Genomic DNA, 25102 nt, shown 5'->3' on the forward strand with positions numbered 1-25102 from the left:
CAGTGAAATAAAGTTATTCCAAGGAACATAAATCTTAAGAGCTATATTCTACTTCTTCCACAGTCTCCTATATAAGGTATAAAACTAAAAAGAAATTACCCATTAGGTCAACAACAACAGAAAAATCTAGGGAGCCTGAGAGTAGCTCAGTTAGAATCTTAACAAAAGATACAGAGATAAAGCCTCACATGGGCTACTTAAGTACATACAAGAAGGGGACTTACAGTGCATCTGTTGGCATTGCCTAACTTGTAACTGCAAGAAGTAACAGTGCTCTCACACACACATTACTCATCCCTGCTGTGTTACTTGTCCTGACCTTTCCATTTAATTGAATCTAACAGTACCTATTACATTCAGTCTGGTTGCATAAGATTATGACAGTCATTAATGAGCTACATTCTTAAGTGCTTGAAGATAAACTGGCTGCTTAAGAAGGACTTTTCCTTTTGTTCCCCTGCTGTTTATTGCAATGGAAACTAGAATACCAGTATTTTTAGGACTTGATTAAAAGTGTAACACTGACTTTTCCCCATGTCTGAAGCAATTCAGGTTTGAAACTTGCCGGTTACTTGAGGTTATACATAAATCAATACCAATTTGGTAAAATTCATATTGCAATTTTCCAAACAATGCAACAGACTGACCCAATTTTACTCTCCTCTTTCAAGGAAAAAAAAAAGCAAGCTGACCTACAAACTTATCTCAGGAATGATCGCTAAGGCAAGTGTATAATAAACATTCATTTTTATTTGTTCTTTTCCCCCCACCCAAACTGTAAAACTTAAATCATACAAATGTCAGTAGTCCTTGCAAAACAGGCTGCTTGCTTGAGTTAAAAATGTTCAACCATCCTTTTAAAGTTTCAAACTTCTCTCCCTTTACATGAGCAGGCTTTATCCACTGTTCGGAATAGAGAAAGTAGGGTTTTATTGCTGGGGGGGGGGGGGGGGGGGCGGCAGTTTTGGACCAGATATATTAAAAACTAGATACTCCTAAAAAGTAATAAGGATGATATCTCACTACTCCCACAGCACCAGTTTTGTTCATTTTCTCAATGACATACAAGTACACCTGAAAATACAAATTCCATAGCAATGGTTGATGAAGTTTATGCCTGGAAAAGGTATGCTCACAGCTGTATGAACAGTAAAAACTCAAAGTAAATTTTATGGAAGTGGTGTCAATGATGATTTTAAAATATATAGGTGTTGTCACTTGAGGGAAAGAAAGATCATTTCAACAATTTCACTTTGAGGAACCGGGTGTTGAGTAGACCATGCTAAGGCTAAATTATTGCGAATGTACATATATCACACAACTTAAGTGTGATGTATTCACCACTCTAAGGATACTAGTCATGAATCAGAAAGATTATTTAACAAGTCTCCAGTTCTTAAGATGATTTATCCCAATACCCTAAATGATAACATTCTCTATTGAAATCAGACCCAAAAAAAAGGCAGTAAAATATGGCTGAGTACATGCGTTCCACACAGTAGTTATGAGTTGCTCAAAAGAGTGGAGTTCTAAAATTTATTTTGATTTTCTTAAACTCACTCACTTGTGACCAATCTCATGTGCAATGGTAAAAGCTGAACCCAGGCCAATGTCTTCATTAATGCTGCAGCTCCTTTCAGGCTCACACATTCCAGCCACAGAGGCCAAGCCTGAATAAACAGAAGGAGACACAAAGGGTCAAGCCAAGGTGTTTCAGTCTTAAAAAGCCCATACTTATAAATGCCTGGATTCTTTTTAATAACCTCCACGCACAGAAGGAGCAGTTGGCAAAAGGTTAACTTTCTAGTCATTTGCAAAATCACTGGGGGGAGTTTCACTTTGCCGGCTAGACATTAATATTTTTTGAACTGCAGTCAGTGCTGGAAAATGTCTAGACTAGGGGTTAGATTTATAAATTTTACTTCTGGTAACTTGGGACCACCTAGTAACTTGAGCCAGAAGAGGGAATTCAAGAAAGCATTTCTATTTTAACATTCTTTAGGCTGCAGAAAGCAAAATATATCCACATTATTTTTCTAAAGAGATCTGTTTAAGTTTAGTGGGTTCATAAAAATATACAAGCAACTTTTTAGTTACCAAAAAAAAGGGAATCCCAAATGGTTTTTTAAAATGACATTTTTATAAAAACAAAAATGAATGATTCAGAAGAGAAAAAGGAGAAATGTTAAAGATAGGAGGTTGTTGCATGTTTTTAATCTTCTGAATTTAGTTCTGATACTGATGCAACAATTTCTTTAAGTGTTTTAATGGTAGCAGAGTCATTCACACATTCAGTGTAATTCTCCCTCTCCCATCCCCCACCGATGCATTAGAGTTTTACTAATAAAAAACTATGGTGTTAATTCGCTGATTCTAGTGAACTGTTATGTTACTCAAAGTATTCTTCCTTTGGGGATTTCAGTATGTAAAAGCCTTACTGTTTACTTCCAAATGACTATCACGCTCTGTGAATTAGGACGTAACTTGAAAACAGTGCTTAGAAAAAAATAATTTTTGTGCAGAAGACAAAATGTCATGGAAACAGATACTGAATCATACTTTACATAGGGATGAAAGTTATTTAGAGGAAATTGAAGGAAAAGTAGGAAAAACTTTTTATATGTTAGTAGTCTGCTATCGTCACCCAAATATTAATAATTATCTTAACAACAAAAGTGATTTGAATCCAATTTAATGAACATTTATTGTGTGTGATAAACAATGTTCTGTGCTGGGTATAATTCCCCAGCTGCACGAATTTGGAACAGTAAAAGCTATTCAATTCACATGTTTACTGACAAGAAAGCTCTAGAAATTATTTCTCTGGATTTCCTAATATGAAATTTCTACACAATAACCACATTGGAACAGAAATGAGGTTAGTGCTGGATTTGCTAATAGACCGTTTACTTTTCCTACTGTTTTATGTGGAAGAGGCAGGAGTTGGGGAAGGGGTTAATTTCTGCTTCACAGAGTTATTGTAAACACTAGTGTTACCCTTGTCCTGCCCTTCCATTCACTTAGAAGTCTTAGGACCTGAAGAAGAGGGTGTGAACAGAGGGACTAGTCAAACTCCACTGAGAGAGAGACAGAGAGAGAGAAAAAACAAACAAACAAACAAACAGTGTGCAGTATATTATCCAGCTTTAAGCTATTGGGCTCAATAGAGTCCATGGTATGGGGAGAAAATGCCACTCAAAACTCTTTCTGTTTTGAGCTTTATAAAATTTGGATTCAAAAAATATTAAGAAGAATAATTACAGTTAAATTAACATTTCTTACACTTCCCAACATATATTATTCCATGGGTTAGCTTTTTGTTTATTGTTGTTTGGTATGTGCCATGTACTGTATTTTTAATTGAGAATTTTCAAGAGCTCACAAAGGTGTATTTGTAAGCACTGATTTACCACTGTATCTGATATAAAATTGTTAACTCTACTAAAAGAACATATAAGAAAGAACATATTTGGCAAATAACTACTACTTGTTGAAAATATCAAGGTAAATCTTAACTAAAATGAAAGAATAATTTAAATGCTAATGTATTTTCACAACCCCCCACCACCACCACCATTTTCTGTATTCCTATAAATTGAAGCTGTCAAAGTTCTTATGTGTGATTGTGTTAATAGGGGTTTGATTACTATTTGGGTCATTTAGATTTCCTCAGTTTGATGGCCACAGTTTTCACCCTTAAATCTACTTTGCCAAATTCAAATTGGTCGTCAGAGGTACTAAGCAAACAAGAGAATATACAAGAATCAGCAAGAAAACCAACACGAAAGTCACTAGAATGACCATTCCAACAGAAAAAAACCTCATCAGTTCTGTGCTGATAATATATTTTCCCACATAAGGTCAACACACATATATATATAGTTTATTCAGTTTTCACTATGAGACAGTATAAAAAATAATTCATAGTGATTTATAACTTGAAATTTTTATATTGAGCTTGAAAATGCACTGGCATGTATTGATTCTAGACATGAATAAACTATAAAAATTTAAATACACTATTTTGAAAAATATAAAAGGAGAGGTGGAGTAGGGAAATACCTCAAATCTACTTTGGCAAAAATGACAGTAAGAGTACTAGGCAGTGTTATTATTAATGTCTCAATGTAAATAATATCTCAATGTAAATAATTTATCTTCAAAAAGCAGAATAGGATGTGTATACATGTACACAAACATACATACATATATGTATTTCCTCAAAAAAGCTCTAGCTTGTACCTTATTTGAGGCTTAGTGTCTACTGTATCTAAAATGGATTAAGCACTTAGTAAATGCTCACAGAATTCAAACAATATACAAAAGGTAAGTTAAACAGTATAATTTCTACATTAAATAAGAACAGCTGTTTATTTTTTATAGTACTTCTTTACTAAACACCTTTGTATTTTCTTACTTAAATGACTTTAACAATATCCCTGTAGCGTAAGGGGAGATACTACTTCTACTTCATAGATTAAGAAATTGAGGGACAAAAAGCTAAATAAACTGTAAGAGGCAGTGCCCTGAAACGCCAAAAACCAAGCGTTCGCTTCCGGTTTAGGGTCCCTTCCATTGGATCATGTTGGGCGTTAACCTAAAACACTACAGATAAAATCTTTTTTGATTAGAGCCCTCTCAGCAGAGAGCTTTTTGTGCATTATGCTTTTTAACTAGCAAACTTCTCCACCATAATACTCATCCTTGGCTATTGGGGTTTTTTCTTTAGCCATAAATCCTGAGGGAAATGAGGTGGGAGAAGACTGGAAGGCAGGTTAAAATCATCAAGAGAAATTGTAATCTCTGAAGAGATGATTCACCAAACATCCCAGGAAGCTGGGCGATACCTTTTCCCCACTTCTCCTTGAATTTGACCTTAAAAACTCTTACGAAATGCATAGGACTAGATTTTACAATTATTCCTTTACAGATAAGGAAATCGAAACTTGTCATGAAGAAAATAGAGAAGTCACCTTCAGTTGCTTGACTTCTGAGTCTGTAAAAAATCCCTATGACACTAAAAAATTATCATTAAAGTTCTTATTTCTTAAAATAATTCTATTTGCTTAATAATTTAGTCTACTTGAAAGCTACTCTTTCCCCATACTTGTATTTGTGGTTAGCTTTTACCAGTATGAAGTTATAATCTGCAACAAAAGGGGATTTTTTTAAAATTATAGAATATTACAGAAATGCTTTTTTTAAAGAACAGTTTTGGATGACACAAAGGAATTATAATCCTGTCCTCTCTACTACTATATGCAATATTTTACAAAGTTGCTCTTTTTTTGTTCAGATACTAGAAATTTCTAATAATATCTTAGTTTATGGGGATATACTATTTCCATCAAATTGCACCAAAAAACAAACAAACAAAAAAACTGTCTTCAATGTCTCTTCCTTAAGTATCTCCTAAGTGGGTTTTTTCCCCTTTCCTTTCCTAGCCTGAAATTTAAAGATGCTGGCTGCTTTCATTTGCTCTCAAACTCCTTGGTATTTTTGGAAAATATATTACAGAGCTGGATTATATGAAAATGAGTGGCAAATTTTGATTTATCGCTATCATTTGATGATTTTTAATCTTCTAAACTGTTTTTAATCATCATTCATTCTACTTGTGTCCTGGTAGGTGATATATTCACAGAGGTCAGATCTAACAATTTATAGGAGTAATTTCAGATGTGTCAGAAAGGAAAATGACCAGATTAATAATAAAGAGTAAAGTCACTGGCCCAAAGAGACAGCTTGTACTATCCTCCCTTTTAAAAAACACTTACCCAGTGTTCCACAGGGCTTATTTTTATAAGTGCAGATATCATATCTATAAAGGAGAAAAAAAAAAGAGATGCAATTTGTAATCTGATCAAATCTGTAAAATATTTTCATATATTCATCACATTCTTTCTTGGAGCTCTGGTTGTCAGGCCACAATCAGTGCAATTATGAGCAGCCAGCTGGAGTGTTGGCATTTTCAGCACTCTGGGGGCCACCGCCGGCTGCACTACACTCACAACCTCTGGCTACAAGCCAACGGGACACCTGCCAGTGAGAGAGAAAGGTTAAAGTGGATTTTTGTAATTGCAAGTTCCATAAAACCACCTACCGTACTGTCTTGACCCTAGACTAGCTTGTATGCAGGTTGCTACTGCTTCCACAACAAGCAAATGGGTAGCTTTTGTATTCCCAATTGTTTTTGAACCTGCTGGAATATTTCTTATTATAGCCACAGACAGTATTTTATACTTCTGAGCTACGACGTGAACACGGGTTCTTATTAAGTTAAAAACTAGAACAATGAAGCAATGGAAATAAAATTGGTATCGCATAGTTTTCCTAGTTGGATCCAGCAATTTTGCATGGTTAAAATGCAAATATTTTAAGTGCTTTTATTGGTCAGACTTATTCTAATGCTGTGTTGCACTGCAACTCAATACAATGAAGTTCACAAAACAATGTTGCATATTTTAAAATAAGTTACATTTAGAATGCTAAATCAACGTTGATGTAAACATTTACTTGAAGCATTTTAAAAATATTCTTATAAACTTATTTTTTTAAACCAAAAGCACAGAGTTTTCTAAAGTGAGAAAAAAAATAAATTTTAAAAGATTGAATATTTTTATTTGCCTATATTTTAGGCTAGAAATAAAAAGCTTTTTAGTTAAAAAATAAATTTTCACAAACTACAGGAAAATCCAAGTTGTGAAAGTTCTTTTTTATTGTGTATAATGATTAGTCCACATTACTGCGGAAGTCAGTAATTAATCCCTTAACCAACTCTTCATCTTGTTCAAACTCCTTACATTTGAGGACGGGGGTTTCCTCTCCTCTTGCATAACTTTTTTATTTTGACCTTTCACACACTCATTCTCTCTCTTCTCTTGTAACTGGTAAACTAATAGGTTGCAGCATCTGGTACTTTCTTGAATGTAAGAGAGAGAGAGGGCACTTGGCGTATTTACCAAAGCACCAGAAAGAATATTCTGGGTGTCACAATCAATTTATCTTGCTATCCTAGTGCGTAAATGCCTATGATGTTACATAGACACAACCCATACCAGCAGTCTTCAAGAAAATGTAAACAAAGACTTTTCATAAAGGGTAATGCAGATATAAATGTTTAAGCAAGATCTATTTCCAAATCCTCAGCTTCCACACGTGCCTTTTCTAAAGCTGATCTGTCTGAGAATGCACCTGCAAGTTTATCTTTTCTCTTCGGCCTTTCACAATTGCCCTGTTTCTACTTTACAAAAAAGAAAGCATACCTCTCACCCATCCCAAACCTTGGTATGATGTATTGCCCCCTGGGTACACAAGTCTCCAGGGCACAGCACAAAGGAATAATTCGAGAATGCATGGATCCTAGGGGTTAATCTCTTATGAGAAAAGCAAGAAAAATTGAAGGTTTGTAATGCTTATTTCACCCTGGCAATACTCTAGTTCTTTCTACCCATCTGACTGCTTACAAACCAGTCTATATATCCACCTCAGAATTAGAATTCGGACCTGACACGGTTGTCATGCTGTATTAACATATTCATTTGATCTAAAAAATAAAGTCAGGCTTGTTACTGACAGACAATAAATCTGACTTACCTAAGTAGTTTGGCACTGAAGACTGACTTAGTCAATTAGATTACATGGCGAAAGCTTTTCATGATTCATTGAAATAGGCAAGTCTGTATCCTATCAACTTTCTCTGCCATACTATGATTTTACTTAATTTTCCTTCAAACCTGGACCACTTCAAGAAAAATTGCAAAGAAAAATAATGCAAAGAATCTTGCTTTATCCCAAAGATATAACGGGTGTGCTTTTAGGACTTATCCTGCTGTCCTGCTGTCATACAAATTGAAGGAAGGACAGAGGAAAAGGAGTCACCCACTGCCACTCTCTACACCCTTTAAACAAATCAATCTCTAAAAAATCTTAACTGACCCAAAGGTGGTAGGAGCTCCTCAACTTAGGCTAGGCTACAAAGTACACCGGAGTCATAAGAAGTGATAGAAAAGCTGAAATATGCTTAGAAAAGGTTCTCTGGTTTCTGAATTTGGATAGAAAATCACCTTATCATTATGGTACTTGTTTTGTTTTCATGAAAGAATAATAAAGGCCTCCAGGCAGATATAAAAAGAACTGAGAAACATGATCTTAGGGAATTTACATAAAGACAGGTACCTAAAGGAAATGAGGGTTCTGCTTTCGGATGAGTGGATGAATGCACACATTGTCATTCTCTTACCCTAAATTCATATTGTAGGACTGACTGACTAAGATCAAAACCACAGAGGTTGGTTGAATATCTGTTACTATAACATTGGTACACTCTTCTGTTGTACATACTTTCAACTCTGATTTCCTAATCATATTTGGCTAGGCATGACTATCAAAAGAAACTGACCAAAACATATAATTAAGTTCCATTTTAAGGTCTGCAAAATATAGCACTACATTATAATGATGAAATACCTGGATGGCTTCTTAAAACCTTTTCCAAAAACTACATTCCATTCTTATGTAAGAGCAACAGTCATTACAAAGAAGCATTCCTTTCAGTGATTTAGTTTTAAAATGGAATGAATCAAAATCTAAACTTTGAGACTCACTTGTTTAACACTGAGTCACTTCCAAACAGAATGTCCTAGGTACTGTGCTGTCTCATTTGTACTCTTAGATGTGGTGGTGAAAGCCAAGTGATAGTGACACAGCAATTTCTGCTTTCTTAACACACACTAAGGCACCAGAATTATAAAAGTTCAGTTATAAAAACAATTGTAATAAAATAATGCAGAAAAAAATATTTTCACCCAATATATGCAAAAATTTATATCATTCTTCATGATAAATGAAAAATTATAAGACCACTTGTCTTAGTTTGGGCTGCTGTGACAGAATGTCATAGACTGGGTAGTTTAAATGACAGACATTTATTTCTCACAGTTCTGGAGGCTGAGAAGTCCAAGATCAAGGTGCCAGCAGATTCAGTGTCTGGTGAGAGCCTGTTTTCTAGCTTGTAGACAACCACCTTCTCCTGTGTACTCACATTGCCTTTCACTGGTGCTTGCTCAAGAAAAGAAAGCTCTAGTGTCTCTTTCTCTTCTAATCAGGGCACTAATCCCATCATGAGAGGTCCACCATCATGGCCTCATCTAAAGGTAATTATCTCCCAAAGGACCCACCTCTAAATGCCAACACGTTGGGGATCAGGACTTCAACAATGCGGTTTTGGAAGAAACAGTCAGTCCATAACATTTCACCTCTGCCCCCATCCCAAGCTCTTGTCATCCTTGCATATGAAATACATTCATTTATCCCAACAACCTTAACTCATCCTAATAATCTTAACTCGTCTCACAAAAGTCTTAACTCATTCCAGTATCAACTCTAAAGTCCAGAGTATCCTCTAGGTATTATCTAAATCAGATATGGGTGAGACTCGAGGTACAATTCATTTTGAGGTAAAATTCCTTTTTAGCTATGAACCTGTAAAACCAGAAATGCTATGTATTTCCAAAATACAGTAGTGGGACAAATATGGGATAGATGTTCCCATTCCAAAGGGGAGAAATCAAAAGGAAGAGAGAGGTGATGGGTCCCATATAATTCAAAACATAGCATGGCAAATTCCACTAGAGATTAATGTTCTAGAATAACCCTCTTTGGTTGATGTTCTGCCCTCTGGAACCACTGGGGTAGCAGCATCACCCCATAGCTTCACAAGGCGGTCCCACCCCTTCACCTTGGCAGAGTGTTGCCCATATCACTCTCTGTGAGGACCCTCCCATGCAGCTCTGCAGGACAGCAGTCCTGTCCTTAGAAACCAAGGTGGAGGAAGCCTTCTCTCCAAGGACACACACTCTGAGCCTGTGGTGAAAGTAGAAGCGCTGATGATCTCTAAACTGCCTTTGGGGTCCTTCTTCCCCGTTTTTGAAGGTATAATGTATGTTCACAGCCTTCCTTTATTCCCTCCTATTTTCTCTCCTTCAGTCCCAGTAGGCAGTGTTTCTCTAGATACAATCTCATCTCTATTGCTGGCTTTATTCAGATGGCTGAATATTTCTGCAATTCATACCCACGCTAATCACCTTATCAAATATGGTCAGTCAGCCACACCCTTAGTGTTCTCCTCCCAATATGCTTTCTCATTTTTTGCAATATGAACAGGGCAAGATTTTCCAAATCTTTAAGTTCTAGTTCTTTTTGCTCAACATTCCCTTTTTCAAATCATTTGCTCTTTTCACGTTTTACTATAAGCAGTCAGGAAGAACCAACACTTTGCTTAGAAATCTCCTCAGCTAAATATCCAATTTCACTGCTCACAAGTTCAACCTTCCACAAAACACTAGAATATGAACATAATTCAGCCAAGCTCTTTGCCAGTTTATAACAAGAACCACTTTTTCTCCATTGTCCAAAAACATATTCCTCGTTTCTGACTGAGACATCTCCAACAGGGCCTTTATCACCCATATTTCTACCAACATGATCATTTGGGTATTCTATAAGAAGATGGAAGCTTCCTTTACAACTCTCCTCTTTTCTTTCTGAGCTCTCACCAAAACTGCTTTGAAAAGTCCCTTCACAACAATCACGGCTTCATCTAGCATGCACCTTGAAATTCGTCCAGCCTCTACTCATCAAGTTCCAGTGCTTGCCATTTTTAGGTACTTGTTACAAGCAGCACCCCATTCCTCAGTACCAGTTGCTGAATTAGTCAGCTTGGGCTTCTGTAACAAAATACCACAGATTGGGTAGCTTTAACAACAAACATTTATTTCTCATAGCTCTGGAGGCTGGGAAGTCCAAGATCAACATGCTGACAGATCTGGTGTCTGGTAAAGGGCCCCTTCCTGACTTGCAGAAGGCCACCTTCTTGCTCTGTCCTCACAGTGGAAAGAGACAGGGCTCTGGTCTTGTCCTCTTGTTATAAAGGCACTAATCCCATTATGGGGCTCCTTTCTCCTGCCCTCATCTAAATCGAATTACCTGCTAAAGGCTCCACCTCCTAATACCATTTCATTGGCGATTGAGGTTTCAACATACAAATTTTAGGGGGGGACACAAACATTCAGTCCATAGCACCACTTTAAATAAACAGGTAATTTGAGTGAGTTGATGTACCTCATTGCACATCTTCCATAACATTCATCTCTTTATCTAAATCACATTATCTGAAAAAAGCTTATTATGGTGGTGCCTCGGTTTCTGAACGTTTCAGAGCCCAAATGGCCTTCTGGAGCGGATCACACTCGAAAACCCAGGTACCACTGGATTCCTAAAGCATAGCTCTGCTCATGCTCTTCTCTCACTCAAAACTGCAACTGTCGCCCGGCTGGACGTGGCTCAGTGGTTAAGCATCGACCTAGGATCCAGGAGATGGAGGTTCGATTCCTGGTCAGGGCACATGCCCGGGTTGCGGGCTGGGCAGTCGATCAATGACTCTCTCATCATTGATGTTTCTCTCTCTCTTTCCCCCTCTTTTCCTCTCTCTGAGATCAATAAAGATATATTTTTTTTAAAAAATCAACATGTAATGGAAATGCTTTATAAAAAATGAAAAATTGTTTCAGTCATTTCATATCATTTATAATATAAGGACAGTTTATATAAGTAACACCTAAAATTTTTTTTTCCTAAATTTTTACTGTAGCATCTTTTTAGTTTTACAGAACATGGTAGACCACACCAGCTCGTTGCCTTCAAATAAAGTACATGGTTTATTTTGTCTTCTTGCTCAAAAACCTCAAAACCAAAGAAGCTATTTAAAGGAAAAAAGGAAAAGCATAATATACATGTAGGGCATCGCTCAATAGCCAGAAGAATTTTTCTATTGTTAGTATATAGGTCTTTTAAATCCAGTCACAAACAACCAATACTCTGGTTTTGTCAGGCAGTACTTTGATAGTTGATTTGCAAAGCTGAGTAATTTTCATTTATGGTCTGAAAAACTATTTCACAACACTGATTTTGAAAGCCTGACTGCCTTTTTAAAATGCATATAAAGGGGCTACTGTTAGGAAAAACACCACAGGACTTTGTCATTTGTAGCTATATATGCAAAGTTAAAATCTAAAATAAAAATATATTTAAACTTCAACATAATCATTTCATCCTTTTTTACTGATATTTACCAAGTCAATGAATAAACGACAGCTGTCACTTGTCTTCTAGAGCACAGTCTAACTAAAGGAAAGTGGGGGAGAAGTCACAGTGACTATTCTTCTGATTTAATGGAACATCACACTAAACTGTCTTATTAACAGAATTGACTATAACTCCAATTACATTACCTCTATCAAGTCAATCAGACACAGTTCCATAAGAACTGATCATAGTTGATGATCAGTTAATGTTTCTCAGTCAGAAAAAAAAAAAAAGAATTTTAAAGATGTAAGTTTACCTAACGAGCTGCTAAAATGATTAACGCCTCAACTGCCCTTTGAGCAGTCTGATGTTATCAATAAGGATCTACAGTGTTACAGAGGATTTCACAGGTCCCACGGCCACTTATTCTAACATTCTAAGTGTAAAACTTCCTTATGCCTAATCTAAATCCTTCATGCTACAGGTTAAGTTGATTACTTTTTGCTTGACCTTCAGTGAAGATTGAGAACATCTGCTCTCCATCCTTTATGCATAAATTAAATACCTCTAAATCTTCTGTTCACTAGAATAATAATAATCTCTACTACTTAAAAATTTTTCTTTTCGGTTTCTTTTTCAACCCTTTAATCATCATCTTTGTGGTCCTCCTCTGAACTTTCTCCAAGTTCACCATGCCCTTCTTAGCGGTGGAGCCCAGAACGAGAAACAATGCTTTCCTGAGGCTCTGACCAGTGGCAAGTACAGTGGGAAAATTATCAAGTTTCCTACATTCTTGGTTCTTATTTATGTGACCTTGTGCTGCGTCTGCTTTAACCACAACACTACATTGTTAACTCATACTAATCTTATTATTCCCTTACTGCTAAGGGGATTTCCAACTTCACTAAAATAGAGTCAGTTACTAATTCTCTGGATTTTTGCTATTTTTCCTCTCTAATCACACTGCATTATATTTGTCCCCTACTAAACATCAGTATCGTAGTTTCTCCTCAATATTCCAACGTTCTAAGTTATTTCAGTCTAACAAAAATAATGTGAGCCCTGACAGGTGTGGTTCAGTTACTTGGAGCTTCGTCCCAAACACCAAAGGGTTGCAGGTTCAATGTCCAGTCAGGGCACATACCTAGGTGCAGGTTAGATCTCTGGTTGGGGCATGTACGAGAGGCAACCGACTACTGTTTCTCTCTCATATCGATATCTCTGCCTCTCTATCTCTCTCTCTCCCCCCTCCCCCTCTCTCTGAAAAATTAATCAATAAACATATCCTTGGGTGAGAATTAATAATAATAATAATAATAATAATAATGTGTTATAAGGCATTGATGCCTCTTTCCATATTTCTCTCCCATTCCAATTGCCAATCATTTATTAAGAATATTAGAACACTTAGTCATTACATGTCTTTAAGAGTAGTTTAAGTGTGCTAAAAAAAACAGCACCAGTATTTGGCCCCCGCTGAAGAGGTGTGATTGGAGGCCTTGCTGCTCCATCACTTTCAGGTCCCAGCCCAAAATGGGATATCTCAAGGGCTAGAGGGCATAAGGTATGAGCGACCGAAACGCTTTCATAACTTCATAAGGTCTCAAAGAGCTAGATTAAAAACTCCCCATAACATATTGACCAGTTTTCTTTGCAGAAAACAATGAGAAGTTTGGAGGGTCAGAGTATATTATAATTATTTGGGTTACCTTGCTCTTCTTGGCCTTCTATTCTGTTAATAACCAAACAAGGTTTGTTCAAAGTTTACTGGTAAATATCAAAAAGGCACTTTAATGATCACCTTCTTACATGTGGAGCTACGCCAGATAAAATACCAAGAAAATGAAACAGACATGCTTTCCACTGTGTAGGAACTAGATGTTTAAACGTTACTAACGTAGAAATATATGAAGTCAGATAAAATCCATCAAACCATCTATTGCTATCACACAGACATGAATTATGTATCCTACATAGTTCAAGAGCAAACGCACTTAAGAGATGGAAGACAAGAATCAGTACTTAATTGCCATGAAGAAGAAAAGTGATCATGGTGTTCTATGCACCTGATGAACAAAGCTGTTCCAGCCAGCTTTTAAAAATATCTAGTGAGCTCTAATATCGCTATCTACAAAGTGTAGAAGCAAAAGATGTTTATAAGTGATAAAATAAGAAACAAAGGTCTATTGTTTAAAATTTAAATGATAACCGAAATAGGAATAAAAAATGATTAAATATATTAGAAAGATGGGCATACAGTCAGTGGTTTAAATCCGTGATTCTAGTTGTAGAACCTCCCACCCCTCATCTACTTGTATAACTTTTTTTCTCATCTTTAAAATGAGGGAAATAATAGTAACTACAGCCCCTAGGATTGCTGTGTGGATAAACTTAGGTACTGCATATGTACTGTACATATTACCACAATAAGTGTTTAATAAATGTTATTGATACTCTAATTACTATTCCTTTTGTTAATATGAATATTTGTGAATTGATTAGAGTAATCCCACTCAGTAGTTAATGGGAATTGTTCTTCTGCAATTATGTTTCATAATACTAGCAACTTCTTTTTCTTTCATCTCTTTGCTAGAACTTAATCACAAATTCCAGATTTCACATCAGTAAACTGTATAATTTAAAAATAACAATAACTCTTTTACTAAAGATTATGAAGCAATTAACAATATCCTACTTTCTGTAGATTCCCACTTAATTAAATTCACAAAGCAGACACTGAAAGATGGAATTTGTAGTATTATAATGTAACTAATAGCAAGCTGGGAACTGCCTCACAGTTTATTCTGAATCTTCAACAAGGCTCTCCTTGGAGGTTGCTAACCCAAAAAGTTATTAGCCTAATGTTGTTAAGATAAATGAAGTGTCAGAAAAGGTTTTGCGGCAAGTATGAAGGTCTATTTGGCTGGTAAATTTTCCCCATCTGCCAATTTAAAGAGTCCTCAACCTTTCTTCCAAAAACACTATTCTTTTAGTCTTGTGAGCACTGTAAAAGTAGTCAATTTTTTAAAAGAGTAGTTATAAATCAAATTTGAAATCCCCAAAGTGCTCTTTCTGTTCGTTGGCCAAATCTAGTATATCTTCTAATTTTTTCCCCTTGTTCCTTGCCACTTACGTTGCTTCCAAGATTAAAAATTTTTCTGAGCAAAAGTTCTGATGGCCACTCTTGTGGACTCATCATAACCAAAGGGTGTGTAGCAAGGTGATGTGGTGATGTTCTGTCACAAACTCATCATAATTGATGTGAATATCAGCATGAGTAAAATGTGAAAATGAATCATTGTGTGAATAGTTTTAAAATGTGATGACAATAATATGTTAAAACTGTACAAAGACAAGGCACTAATCCAAGGTGGGGACTTTTTTTAGACATGATTGTACTCTCACCAAGGAATCATTATGGCAAAAGGAAAATTGAACTGTGAGACCCACATCTGGTATTACTGAACCAAAAAAAAAAAGTTTGACCAAAGTAAATACAGTCTTTTTCTCACTCAAATCAAATTCCTTCTCTAAATCCATCTTCAGCTGTCATGGCTCTTAGCCACTTAGGTTTCAAAATAGTGACCACTTGAGAGATAAAACACAAAGCCACCTCAGATAAATAGAATTGGGTTTACCCTACCCAGGGAAATAGTAAAACAAAGAGTAAACAAGAGAAATCAAATACTTTCTCTAAAGTTTGGCCAAGATTCTATTTTAATTCCATTCACATTATAAGCTTCATTTTAATTAAATGTTTACAGTTTGTGTTAGAATTATAATAGGACTAGGAACATGTTTAATAAAACTAATAATGTACTCTTCAGATATGAAGTTATTTCAGAAAATATGTCTAGAATTTATAATTGCTGTAATAACACTGGATTATATTTTTAAATTATTTTTTAAATCGCTTTCTTCTATCCCCTGGTTTCACTGTTCACTCCTCTCTCCTCACTCAAGCACAAGCACACACATTTACACGGTAAATTAATGCATGGAAATCATTCCTGTTAGGAAGAGTTTGTTTTTTTAATACCAGGGCTCCTACTTTTAGTAGACATATTTTTAGCTTACATTTCCATGATTAAAAATTTACACTATTTCAGATTTTGTCAATGTATTTCATGCATCCAGGTCATCAATATGATAGTTATTTTGCACGCTTGATAATCAGAAAAATACAAGAAATCACAAAAAAAATTACATGAAGACACAGATATGTCTAATAATAATCCACTAAAATATTATCAGTTGCAAATATTTTATCTTGAAAATAAAACATTTTTGTAGGTGTCTTACTAACTAGCTGTCCTGATCTCAGCAAATAGGAGAACTGCCTCCTGTTAGTGTTTGTGGTGTGACAATTATGACTGTCTACGACTTGATCAAATGAGAACTGCTATTCCTTCCCTGTCTGTGTATCTCAAAAGCATATTCCATAAGAATGGAAGGCATGTAATATGAAAGGAGGAGTCAAACAACAGGACACCACCTCCCAGGATCCAGACGGCAGCTGGCTATCCCCAAACAGCCAAACTTTTCAGTTCTTGTTTTCAAAAAAATATTTTGCACCTTTTCTTGTTCAGCATTTAATATCTTTTGTTTATATGCATTTTCATCACTGCCAAGGATCCCCTCTGCGTATGTCTCTTCAAATTAATTCAAGTCAATGGACACCATGCTAACATTTATCACTTTGTTCAAACTCTATCTTGCTGGGAAGGTGGAATTTATTACGGATTTTAAGTTCCAACCAAATATTGTTGCAGCTGCTCCCTGAAGTTTTAGGATATGTTAAAATTGTGTGTTTTGGAGAATGAACATTGAAGGTGTTCGGCTTTCTACCTCTGCTTTCCTTCCATATCTCAACTCAATTTTATTTAGCTTTTTATCTTAAATGAAGATATCACATATTTTTCATAAATGATAAAGTTATTAATGAAATAGCCCCTAGTGCAGACTGGCATCCACTAACTGGGTTTGGCATAGAGTTTGCTGTGGGGTGAGGTAGGGGTGAAGGTAAACAAGAAAATAAGGGTCAAATGATAAAAGCATAATTAATAAAATTTACTGCACTCCAAACCATGTATAAATGACTTCATGTGCTATCATTATTTGGGAAGCAATCAGACAATATGAATCTGTAAAAAAAAATAATGAAATAGTGAATTTTAAGGCAATACTATATTTGAAATTGAAAAATAGTTTTCTTACTTCATTCACACTTTAGGTTTGCCATTACAGCTGGTCAATGTCTCACTCTCACATCCATGTTTCTATCTCCCTCTCCCTTCCTCTCTCTCTAAAAATCAATAAGAAATCTTTTAAAAAAAAAAAAAGTTTGCCATTACAAAGCACTGTGACCTAGTCCTTTAATCCAGAGACCTAAGGAAGACAGTGAATGTCATGAAAGTTAAGAGGAGAGAATATGTCCTTGAAACAACTCCAAATTGATCTATTTTATGTATAGAAGTTGCTAAAATATACTCTTAGTGCTTTATCTTTTTTATAAAATGTCTCATATTTTTTTAACAGTTTACTCTGCTGGTCTAATGCCCCTCTAAATTGAGCTTTTAGAAAGTGTTGATCTTATCATCTCTTTACCATGTAAGCTCTCTTAAGAACTTAGCTAATTCAATGGATTCTCAATAATGTTTTGCAAATAAACAGTATAATGTATTTAACCAAGTAGAGTGGCATCAACCTATTTGGGGACCATCTAGAAGTGATTCAGGAGGCCCATAACTATGAATCTCATCGTGAAAAAGTGGAAGCTGGCACTAAAAGCAAAAACTACAGACTAGGAGAAAAAAAAATTCAGTAAGAACAAGATGGCTTAAAATAGTTTATACAAACATAAAATGAGTTTTGTTTGGATTCTAAATTTGCAGTGAATTTACAACCCATCTTGCTCCAAAATTCCTCCTTATAAGATGTACAATTATGCTGAATGTCTCAGTGTTCCAAAGACACTCAAATAGCCACCACTACCATCCACCTTAAAAGGAAATTGTTTTAAATATATACATAAATTTGGTACTCAAAGTTCAGTACCAATACCACTTCATAGAACCAGGCACCTCAGTTTCAACCTACAACTCCAAAATTGTTTCCATTTCTACACCACTGCAACTAACAATCCTGCCAGGCTGCACAAAACCATTCAGTGGTTTTGTCTGATGTGGAAAAAATCCATGAGGGACTAGGAGGTACCACCAAATTCATGCCAGGATAAAGATCTAAATCGGTTGGGCTAGAAATTGGTGCCTTAACCCAATGCATCACCTTCCTTCCATTATCTATCTTTTTGAGAAAAAATTATCTTTACCGTGCTAATTCTGTATTCATCACTCAAAACTGTTTTGTATGAAGTAGTGGTGATATATCAGAAGGAATCATTCTGGTAGATTTTTGAAAGAGCTCACTTTTATTATGTTAAAACTTTGGCTGCATCATGATCGACAGGTTATAAAATGTGACTGTGGTTGGCTGAAGAAACATGAAGTTAGCCTGTCGGGAGATCTGAGTTCTAGTCCTGGAATTACCAGCAACTAGTTACATTCCCTTGGCCAGTCATCTCACTGTACCATAATCTTCCCATACTGGCCTCCTCGACTTCACAGCACCACCAAGAAAGCCAGATGAAATATTCTATATAAACAGAAGAATACTTAATGAACTAAGTAAACGATCAAAGTTAATAAAATAACTTCATTTTTGCTGCTTTACCCAGAGAAAATTCTGTCATGAATATTATTTGTCCTCTAAAAATAATTATCTAAGACTAAGTATGTACTTTCCTGACTCTATTTCCTAAAAAAATCAAATTTAAATCCAGCAAAGTAAACATGCTGCTTAAAATCATATTCTATAGATATTTAGTCTATGAATTCAACTATGGGAAACAGAGCTTGAAGAGTACTTCATACTTTCAGATGGAAGTTATCCTAATAGCCAGAATTACTGAGTTAAAGTCTTTCAATCATATTTTTCTTCTCTCTTGCTAACCTTTTCTTGACTTCAGGAGAAATTTCTGACTTCCATGAGGAGAGAGACAAATAGAAGTCAGTCTACAATTTTCACTCCAGGAGAGAAGTAATTCATAAATGTAATTTTAAAACCAAATTGAGCTATCCTATTTCAGTAGAGAACATTTTTAAAAAGGAAACTCGTCCCAACTGGTTTGGCTCAGTGGTTAGAGCGTCGGCCCACAGACTGAAGGGTCTCGGGTTTGGTTCTGGTAAATGGCACATACCTCAGGTACATGTGGGAGGCAACCAATCAATGTCTCTCTCCCCCCCCCCCCCGGCCCCCTGCCCCCTTCCTCTCTATTTAAAATCAGTAAAACATATCTTCAAGTGAGGATTAAGAAACAACAACTAGCATTTTTCCATGGTATTGTACAATTGGTGGAATTCATAAAGATGTACTCAAGACAAGGCAAGAGTCTGTCAGGGTTTCTGGTTAATCATATATTAAATTATATTCAAAGTAATTTTATATTATTTATTGTAGCTTAGTTCTGTGAATATGTACAACATTCTAATTCTCATATAAATAAAATACCTAATTATCCATCTTTTGGGGGGGGGAATAATACTATAGTATGTTCCTGATATAATTTCAACATAAGCTGCTTCAAATGCTGGTTTTGCTATTTTCCTACTTTTGAGTCAATATGGTAAGATACTAAGATGGCTTAATCTATGGCCAACAAGTTGTAACTAGAGCTTCAACCTCTTTTATGCTAAAAAGAAAATTGTATTTCCCTATGCCTAGACTGCAAATAACACAATTTGGGGGAAATTTTAAAGTTAGCATTAGCAAAGTAAAAGAAAATTTTAGCTTAAACATCAATACTTAAAATCCTTATCTTTTCCCCCAAAAATGATATTTTCTGGTAAGATTACTGTTAATTCATTTCAGACCAATATTTATTCTTCTCTTTGGCACTGAGTGTTTGAACATCTTGAAAATGCATTTGAGCTTATTTTACTATTATTGACTCCTTTCATCAAATCTAAAAGGGGGTTATACATAATCCACTAAATGAAAATAGTTTTTGGAAGCATTGCTTAGTGGATTTCTATGCTGTGTAACATATTCAATTAAGGGTAAGAGACTTTTAAATAATCTTTAGGGAAAACTACCTGCCAAACAACACAATGTTCATGTTAAGAAAATTATCTTTGGGATTTATAATTTCAAATCAAAATAAATCATCAACTCTTGAGAAAGAATGATTTTGTGTCAAATAGAAATGTTAACATCATGAAAAGCCTGTACCTAACCATGAATCATTTAAAAAGCATCCCCAAATATTTCAATTTGATCTAAGCCATAACTTAAAGTTCTAAGAGCCAACTGAGAGCTACATTTACAATCTATTATGAACTTAGCATAACCAAAGTGTAGGAAGCACAGGAAGATCCGATGAGGACCCGAGTGTTCTGAACGCCTGTCACCTTGCCAAACACAGTTCACCATCTAAGAAACCAAACTCTCTGTGTTTGGAAGGGGCATAAATAATCCTCAATTTGACTGCAGGATATGGTTCTCTCTCTTCAAATATTGATGTGAAAGGCTTTTGGCTACGTACAAGGACTATTTATCCCTGGAGAAACTGCAGCTGTGAGAGTTGACCTCAGCCTTTTAAGACCAAAAGATTCTGTCTGGGAAAGAGACTTACTGATTATCAGAGTTAGCCAGAATGAAAGGCCTCAGTCTTCAGAGCGTCTTCACTGAATGACTGCACTCTTTTCGTGTTCTTAGTATATCACGGAGTATTGCCGTGTTGCACAACCCCAGAGGCTCACACCCAGAGAGAATAACAGTGTGCCCCCTGGAGCTCTGCCATCACCACCGTTAAAGCTCTCTTGCTCTGTTCCTGACCATGGAATCCTGACTTATTCTGATACAGTCTACCTACTGTAGATGTGCTGCCCAGATCAGATCACCTTACCAGTTCACAGTTCTTGCCAGCCTACTCAAGGTCTACATCTCTTCTATCCTACAACTCCTAGGCCTGCCTTCTAAAAAGAGGTTTTGCTTGCTCATATCAGAGACCCAGAGAAATCCTGTTTAACTTCTATTGAAATCAAAATAATTGATCATCCATGGGAGATAATACAATGTGAGAGAAAGACCACTAGAGTCAGGAGATCTACAATTTATTGATTATATCCCTCAGATCACTCATCTATGGATCAGGGACAATAATATAACTATTTTAACGATGCCATAGAATTATTACAGTAATCACCAGAAAATATGCCAAAGTGCTTTCTATAAGCTGAAATACAGTGTGTATACACACACACACACACACACACACACATAAAAAGGTAAGTTTTAATAAAAAGGTCTTCTCAATATTAACTGAACACAGCAATGGTAAATAAGTTATTTGGGACAGAATTTCTGAGGTTCTATTTGTTCTACGGGCCATATTTAGGTTGTCTTTTTTAGATGAGTCATAATTTCACATAAAATTAGCTCAGATCTGAACTAGAGAAGCATGCAATGTAACTTTCTTCTAAAGATAGAAGAAAGATTATTAGATTGTAACACACAATAGCCTTTGCCTGACAATTGTTTCACTCAGGTACAGACATTTCAGTACTTCAGAAAGTTAATACAATAAATAAGGGAACAAGTTTCCTATATAATCAAACACTAGCAGGTAAGTTTCTGGTTCTGTTTTTGAACTTTATAGTCATCACATGAAATAAAAAACATCCCTTGTGATGCCATAGGCACAAAGTCATCAACTAAATTTAAAAAAACAAAAATCTCTATGTTCCAGGTTTAATAAACCAGGGCATTTAATTGGATCTCAGATAAACTTACTAAAACTAACCTGAAGAAAACTAACTTCGTAAATGCAATCTCCCAAAGGGCAAAGGGATATAACACTGTTCGTGTTATATAAAGGTAGATGTGAGAATGATTAATCAGAGAACCCTACATCGATTAGTTTAAATTGTTATTGATAATGGTAAAAGTTCGAAGGGCCTTGTAAAAGTGCCATCTCCATAATTCCCATTCTGATTATGTCCTCAAATAGCCAGAGAAGAAGGGGAAAGAGTGAGAGAGGGAATAAGAACATACTTAATACAGAAATTCCACCAAAATCTACCAGTGATATTTGAGGCCATACAAGGAGTACAGGGACCAAAAAGTTAGTCACCATGCCCCTGGCAGCTTAGTAAAATGATGTTTTATCCACTACTGATTTTTGGGGCCTTTTGGATTACACTTCAAAAATTGTAACTCTGCTGTATAAGAATTGTGAGACTCTAGTATATATAACTAGTGTGTCCGTTTTAATCTAATTGCATCAAAACCCATGCTCCTTAAATTACTGTACTAATCCCATATTCTCAGAAACGGGTCACAGACTTAGAGTCTGGATTATTCTAAGTGTTAAACCAGTGCAATCTAAATTCCATCCATCTGACTCCTGTGCTTGCATTGAATGCAAGTTCCTGAGGCGAGCTCCCCCTGCCCCCAGCCGCGTTCAGTAGTAGAGCAGCTCTGTGCTATAAATACTGTCGCTTCTGGATGACTTTCAGGGAAAGGCCAAAGAAAATAAATTATAGTAGTCTATCCCAGAGGCAAAAAAAAAAAAAAAAGGCATGAATAACAACCAAGACAGATTCTCTCCTTTTTAAGCTTCTATTCCAAGAAAAAGAATGGAGGTTGGAGGGGGGGGGATCTCTTTTAATATAAGCCAGTCAGTGTATGAGCCAGGACAAGGGAATGGAGAATTAAGCCTGACATCAGAATCCTCCAAAATATTACAAAGATAATCATGGAGCTGTACTAAAATTAATATTTCCATGAACAAATTAAATTAAAAACTAAAAGCACTGAATGCCAATTCACACTGAATTTCTAAGTCTGATTTTCCCATATCTACCATGTTAAATTAGGTTTGAAGAATTTATTCCCCAATTGCTGTCAGCTCTCAGGGGTCAGTCCTGTCCAGGAACCACTCTCAGTTGTATAGATTACCTTGCTCAAGAGTACACCCCTCCCACAGCAGCTTACACCTAATGTATGTAAGGTATGAAGACTCAGCCCCCTTACTTCAACCTGGAACAGCTCCAAAGAGCCTCCCCATGGGCTTGGCTGAGGCCTTGGTTCTGAATGCATCACAGCCCTGTTTCTCCTTCTGGCCAATCCTGCTCCCCTCCCCACCCCACTCCCAGGTACAAATCCCAAAAGTTCTCACAGACATCCTGCATATTAATCTTGCTTCCTGGGGAACCAACCTGCAACTGTTGTAGATAAACAGGATTACATATATAAATCAAACAAGACTACATATATAACCAAACGCATAAAATTCTATTTAAGATCATACTGTATTCACATCCTACTGCACACAATTGTTTTTCTTAATTCAGGCTTTTTATTTTTTAAAAGTCATCAAAGGATAAAAGTCTCCTTCATTGAAGTTCACTTCCATTAACCATGATATTGAAATTCAGAAGGTGTAGAGGGCTATATTGTGAAGGGAAAGATTTAATAGAGATAAAATGTAAGGTCACTAAACTTTTTCGAGTTGGTCTAGTGTGTCGGCTTTGCCTCCTGATTCTAATTACACATATCCCTGTAGTAAATATGGTTATCAGAAATCAATTTAAGAGGTGAAACTCCTTTTGCTTATTTAAGCTATCATTTCACCAATAACAAGGATTTCTTTGGTCCCTGATGTCCTTTGAAGCACTTCTGCTTTTACACCGCAAAGACCAACTTAACTGGCCTGAAATGTATTGGTCTTGAATGTTTTATCATCTGTTGCTTCATGGTTTCACTCCATACCTGTTCCACTGCCTCTTTCCCTTGCCTTCCTGTACTACAGAGACTAAAAACTTAAATATTCTCAGGCATGTCATATAATTCTAGACAATACGATGCAGGCAGAAGTCCCTGGTGAGGAATCCCCTTCTTTGTAGGGAGTGGGAGAAAGTCTCACAAAAATGACGATTTTCATTCTGCTTCCTGCCTGGAAAGTAACTGTAAGGCCTGGACATGCAGCAGCCGTATTGGGGCTGAGGCCACAAGAGAGGCTTGAAAGCCAGGCGCCAAGTGCAGCAGAGTGGAAATGTAGAAGGAACCGCTCGCTACACCTGGTTTGGCCTGGCTACCTCCAGACTTCTGGTTAAGAAGAAAAAAATGGCATAAACCAGGAAAGGATTTATTTGTATTTAGTTTTCCATTAAGCTTCATTATTTAATAGGAAGGATGTCTGTGTGCTAAGAGAAACTTCTCCTAACATTAAATTATCTAAAGAATGTATCACCAAGTTTTTACACAGAGAACTGAAGAATATTTTCTTTGCACGCCTCCCTGAATTAGACTACGTGTTAATAAAAGTCAGGGACTGAAATACTCACCAACTTCTAGTACAATAACTAATGAAAGGAAGGGAGGGACTGGAGGGAGGAAAGAAAACTGAGCTAGGGATAAAAAATGGTGACACACAGGTATAAATGGGGTCTTTGAAAGCCATATTATTTAGTAATCTAATTTGATATAACGTAAGGGCTATCCTACAAGAATGGATGGGTAACATGTCCTTTTGGATAACCTGTTCTAAAACTGCAAGAGGGGGGGATACTAAGAAACATTATTTGTGTAGGTATTCAGTGTTGCTGACAAAATGAAAATCTGTTACAGATACTAGAAAAAGTTGATGTTTTGTTATGAAAATTCAAGCCTGATATAGTCTTGTCTAGTTAAAAAATCCCCCCTCTTATATAGTGACAAAGTGCAGAAGCTCTTGTAAGAAAAACTATCTTTCAAATCTGAAAATCCATTCTAATTATGCCAAAGATGTATAAATCAGATAAACTGTTATTTTATAGTCAATTTGTTAACATCTTACATAGAGGTGGCTAGAGCAGGGTAGACTATGGGCTTTATTATTCTAAACTAAATAATAGGTTGAGCCAATGAAGTTGTCTACTTGACCTACAAAAATGGAGAGGTCAAATGGTTCAAACTA

General features: G+C 36.1%; 1 protein-coding gene across 1 annotated transcript in view; it reads right to left on the reverse strand.

Annotated features, from left to right (window-relative positions):
* Positions 1 to 25102, reverse strand: part of ADAMTS6 (ADAM metallopeptidase with thrombospondin type 1 motif 6) — a 207166-nt gene that overhangs the window by 124106 nt on the left and 57958 nt on the right. Inside the window, exons 8-9 of the mRNA XM_016198764.2 lie at positions 5778 to 5821; positions 1565 to 1670 (exon numbers count right to left, since the gene is read on the reverse strand). Coding sequence (XP_016054250.1) covers positions 1565 to 1670; positions 5778 to 5821 — 150 coding nt within the window. The remainder of the gene's footprint in view (positions 1 to 1564; positions 1671 to 5777; positions 5822 to 25102) is intronic.

Source organism: Miniopterus natalensis, chromosome 3, assembly GCF_054644295.1.
Source record: "Miniopterus natalensis isolate mMinNat1 chromosome 3, mMinNat1.hap1, whole genome shotgun sequence".
Classification (NCBI taxonomy): domain Eukaryota; kingdom Metazoa; phylum Chordata; class Mammalia; order Chiroptera; family Miniopteridae; genus Miniopterus; species Miniopterus natalensis.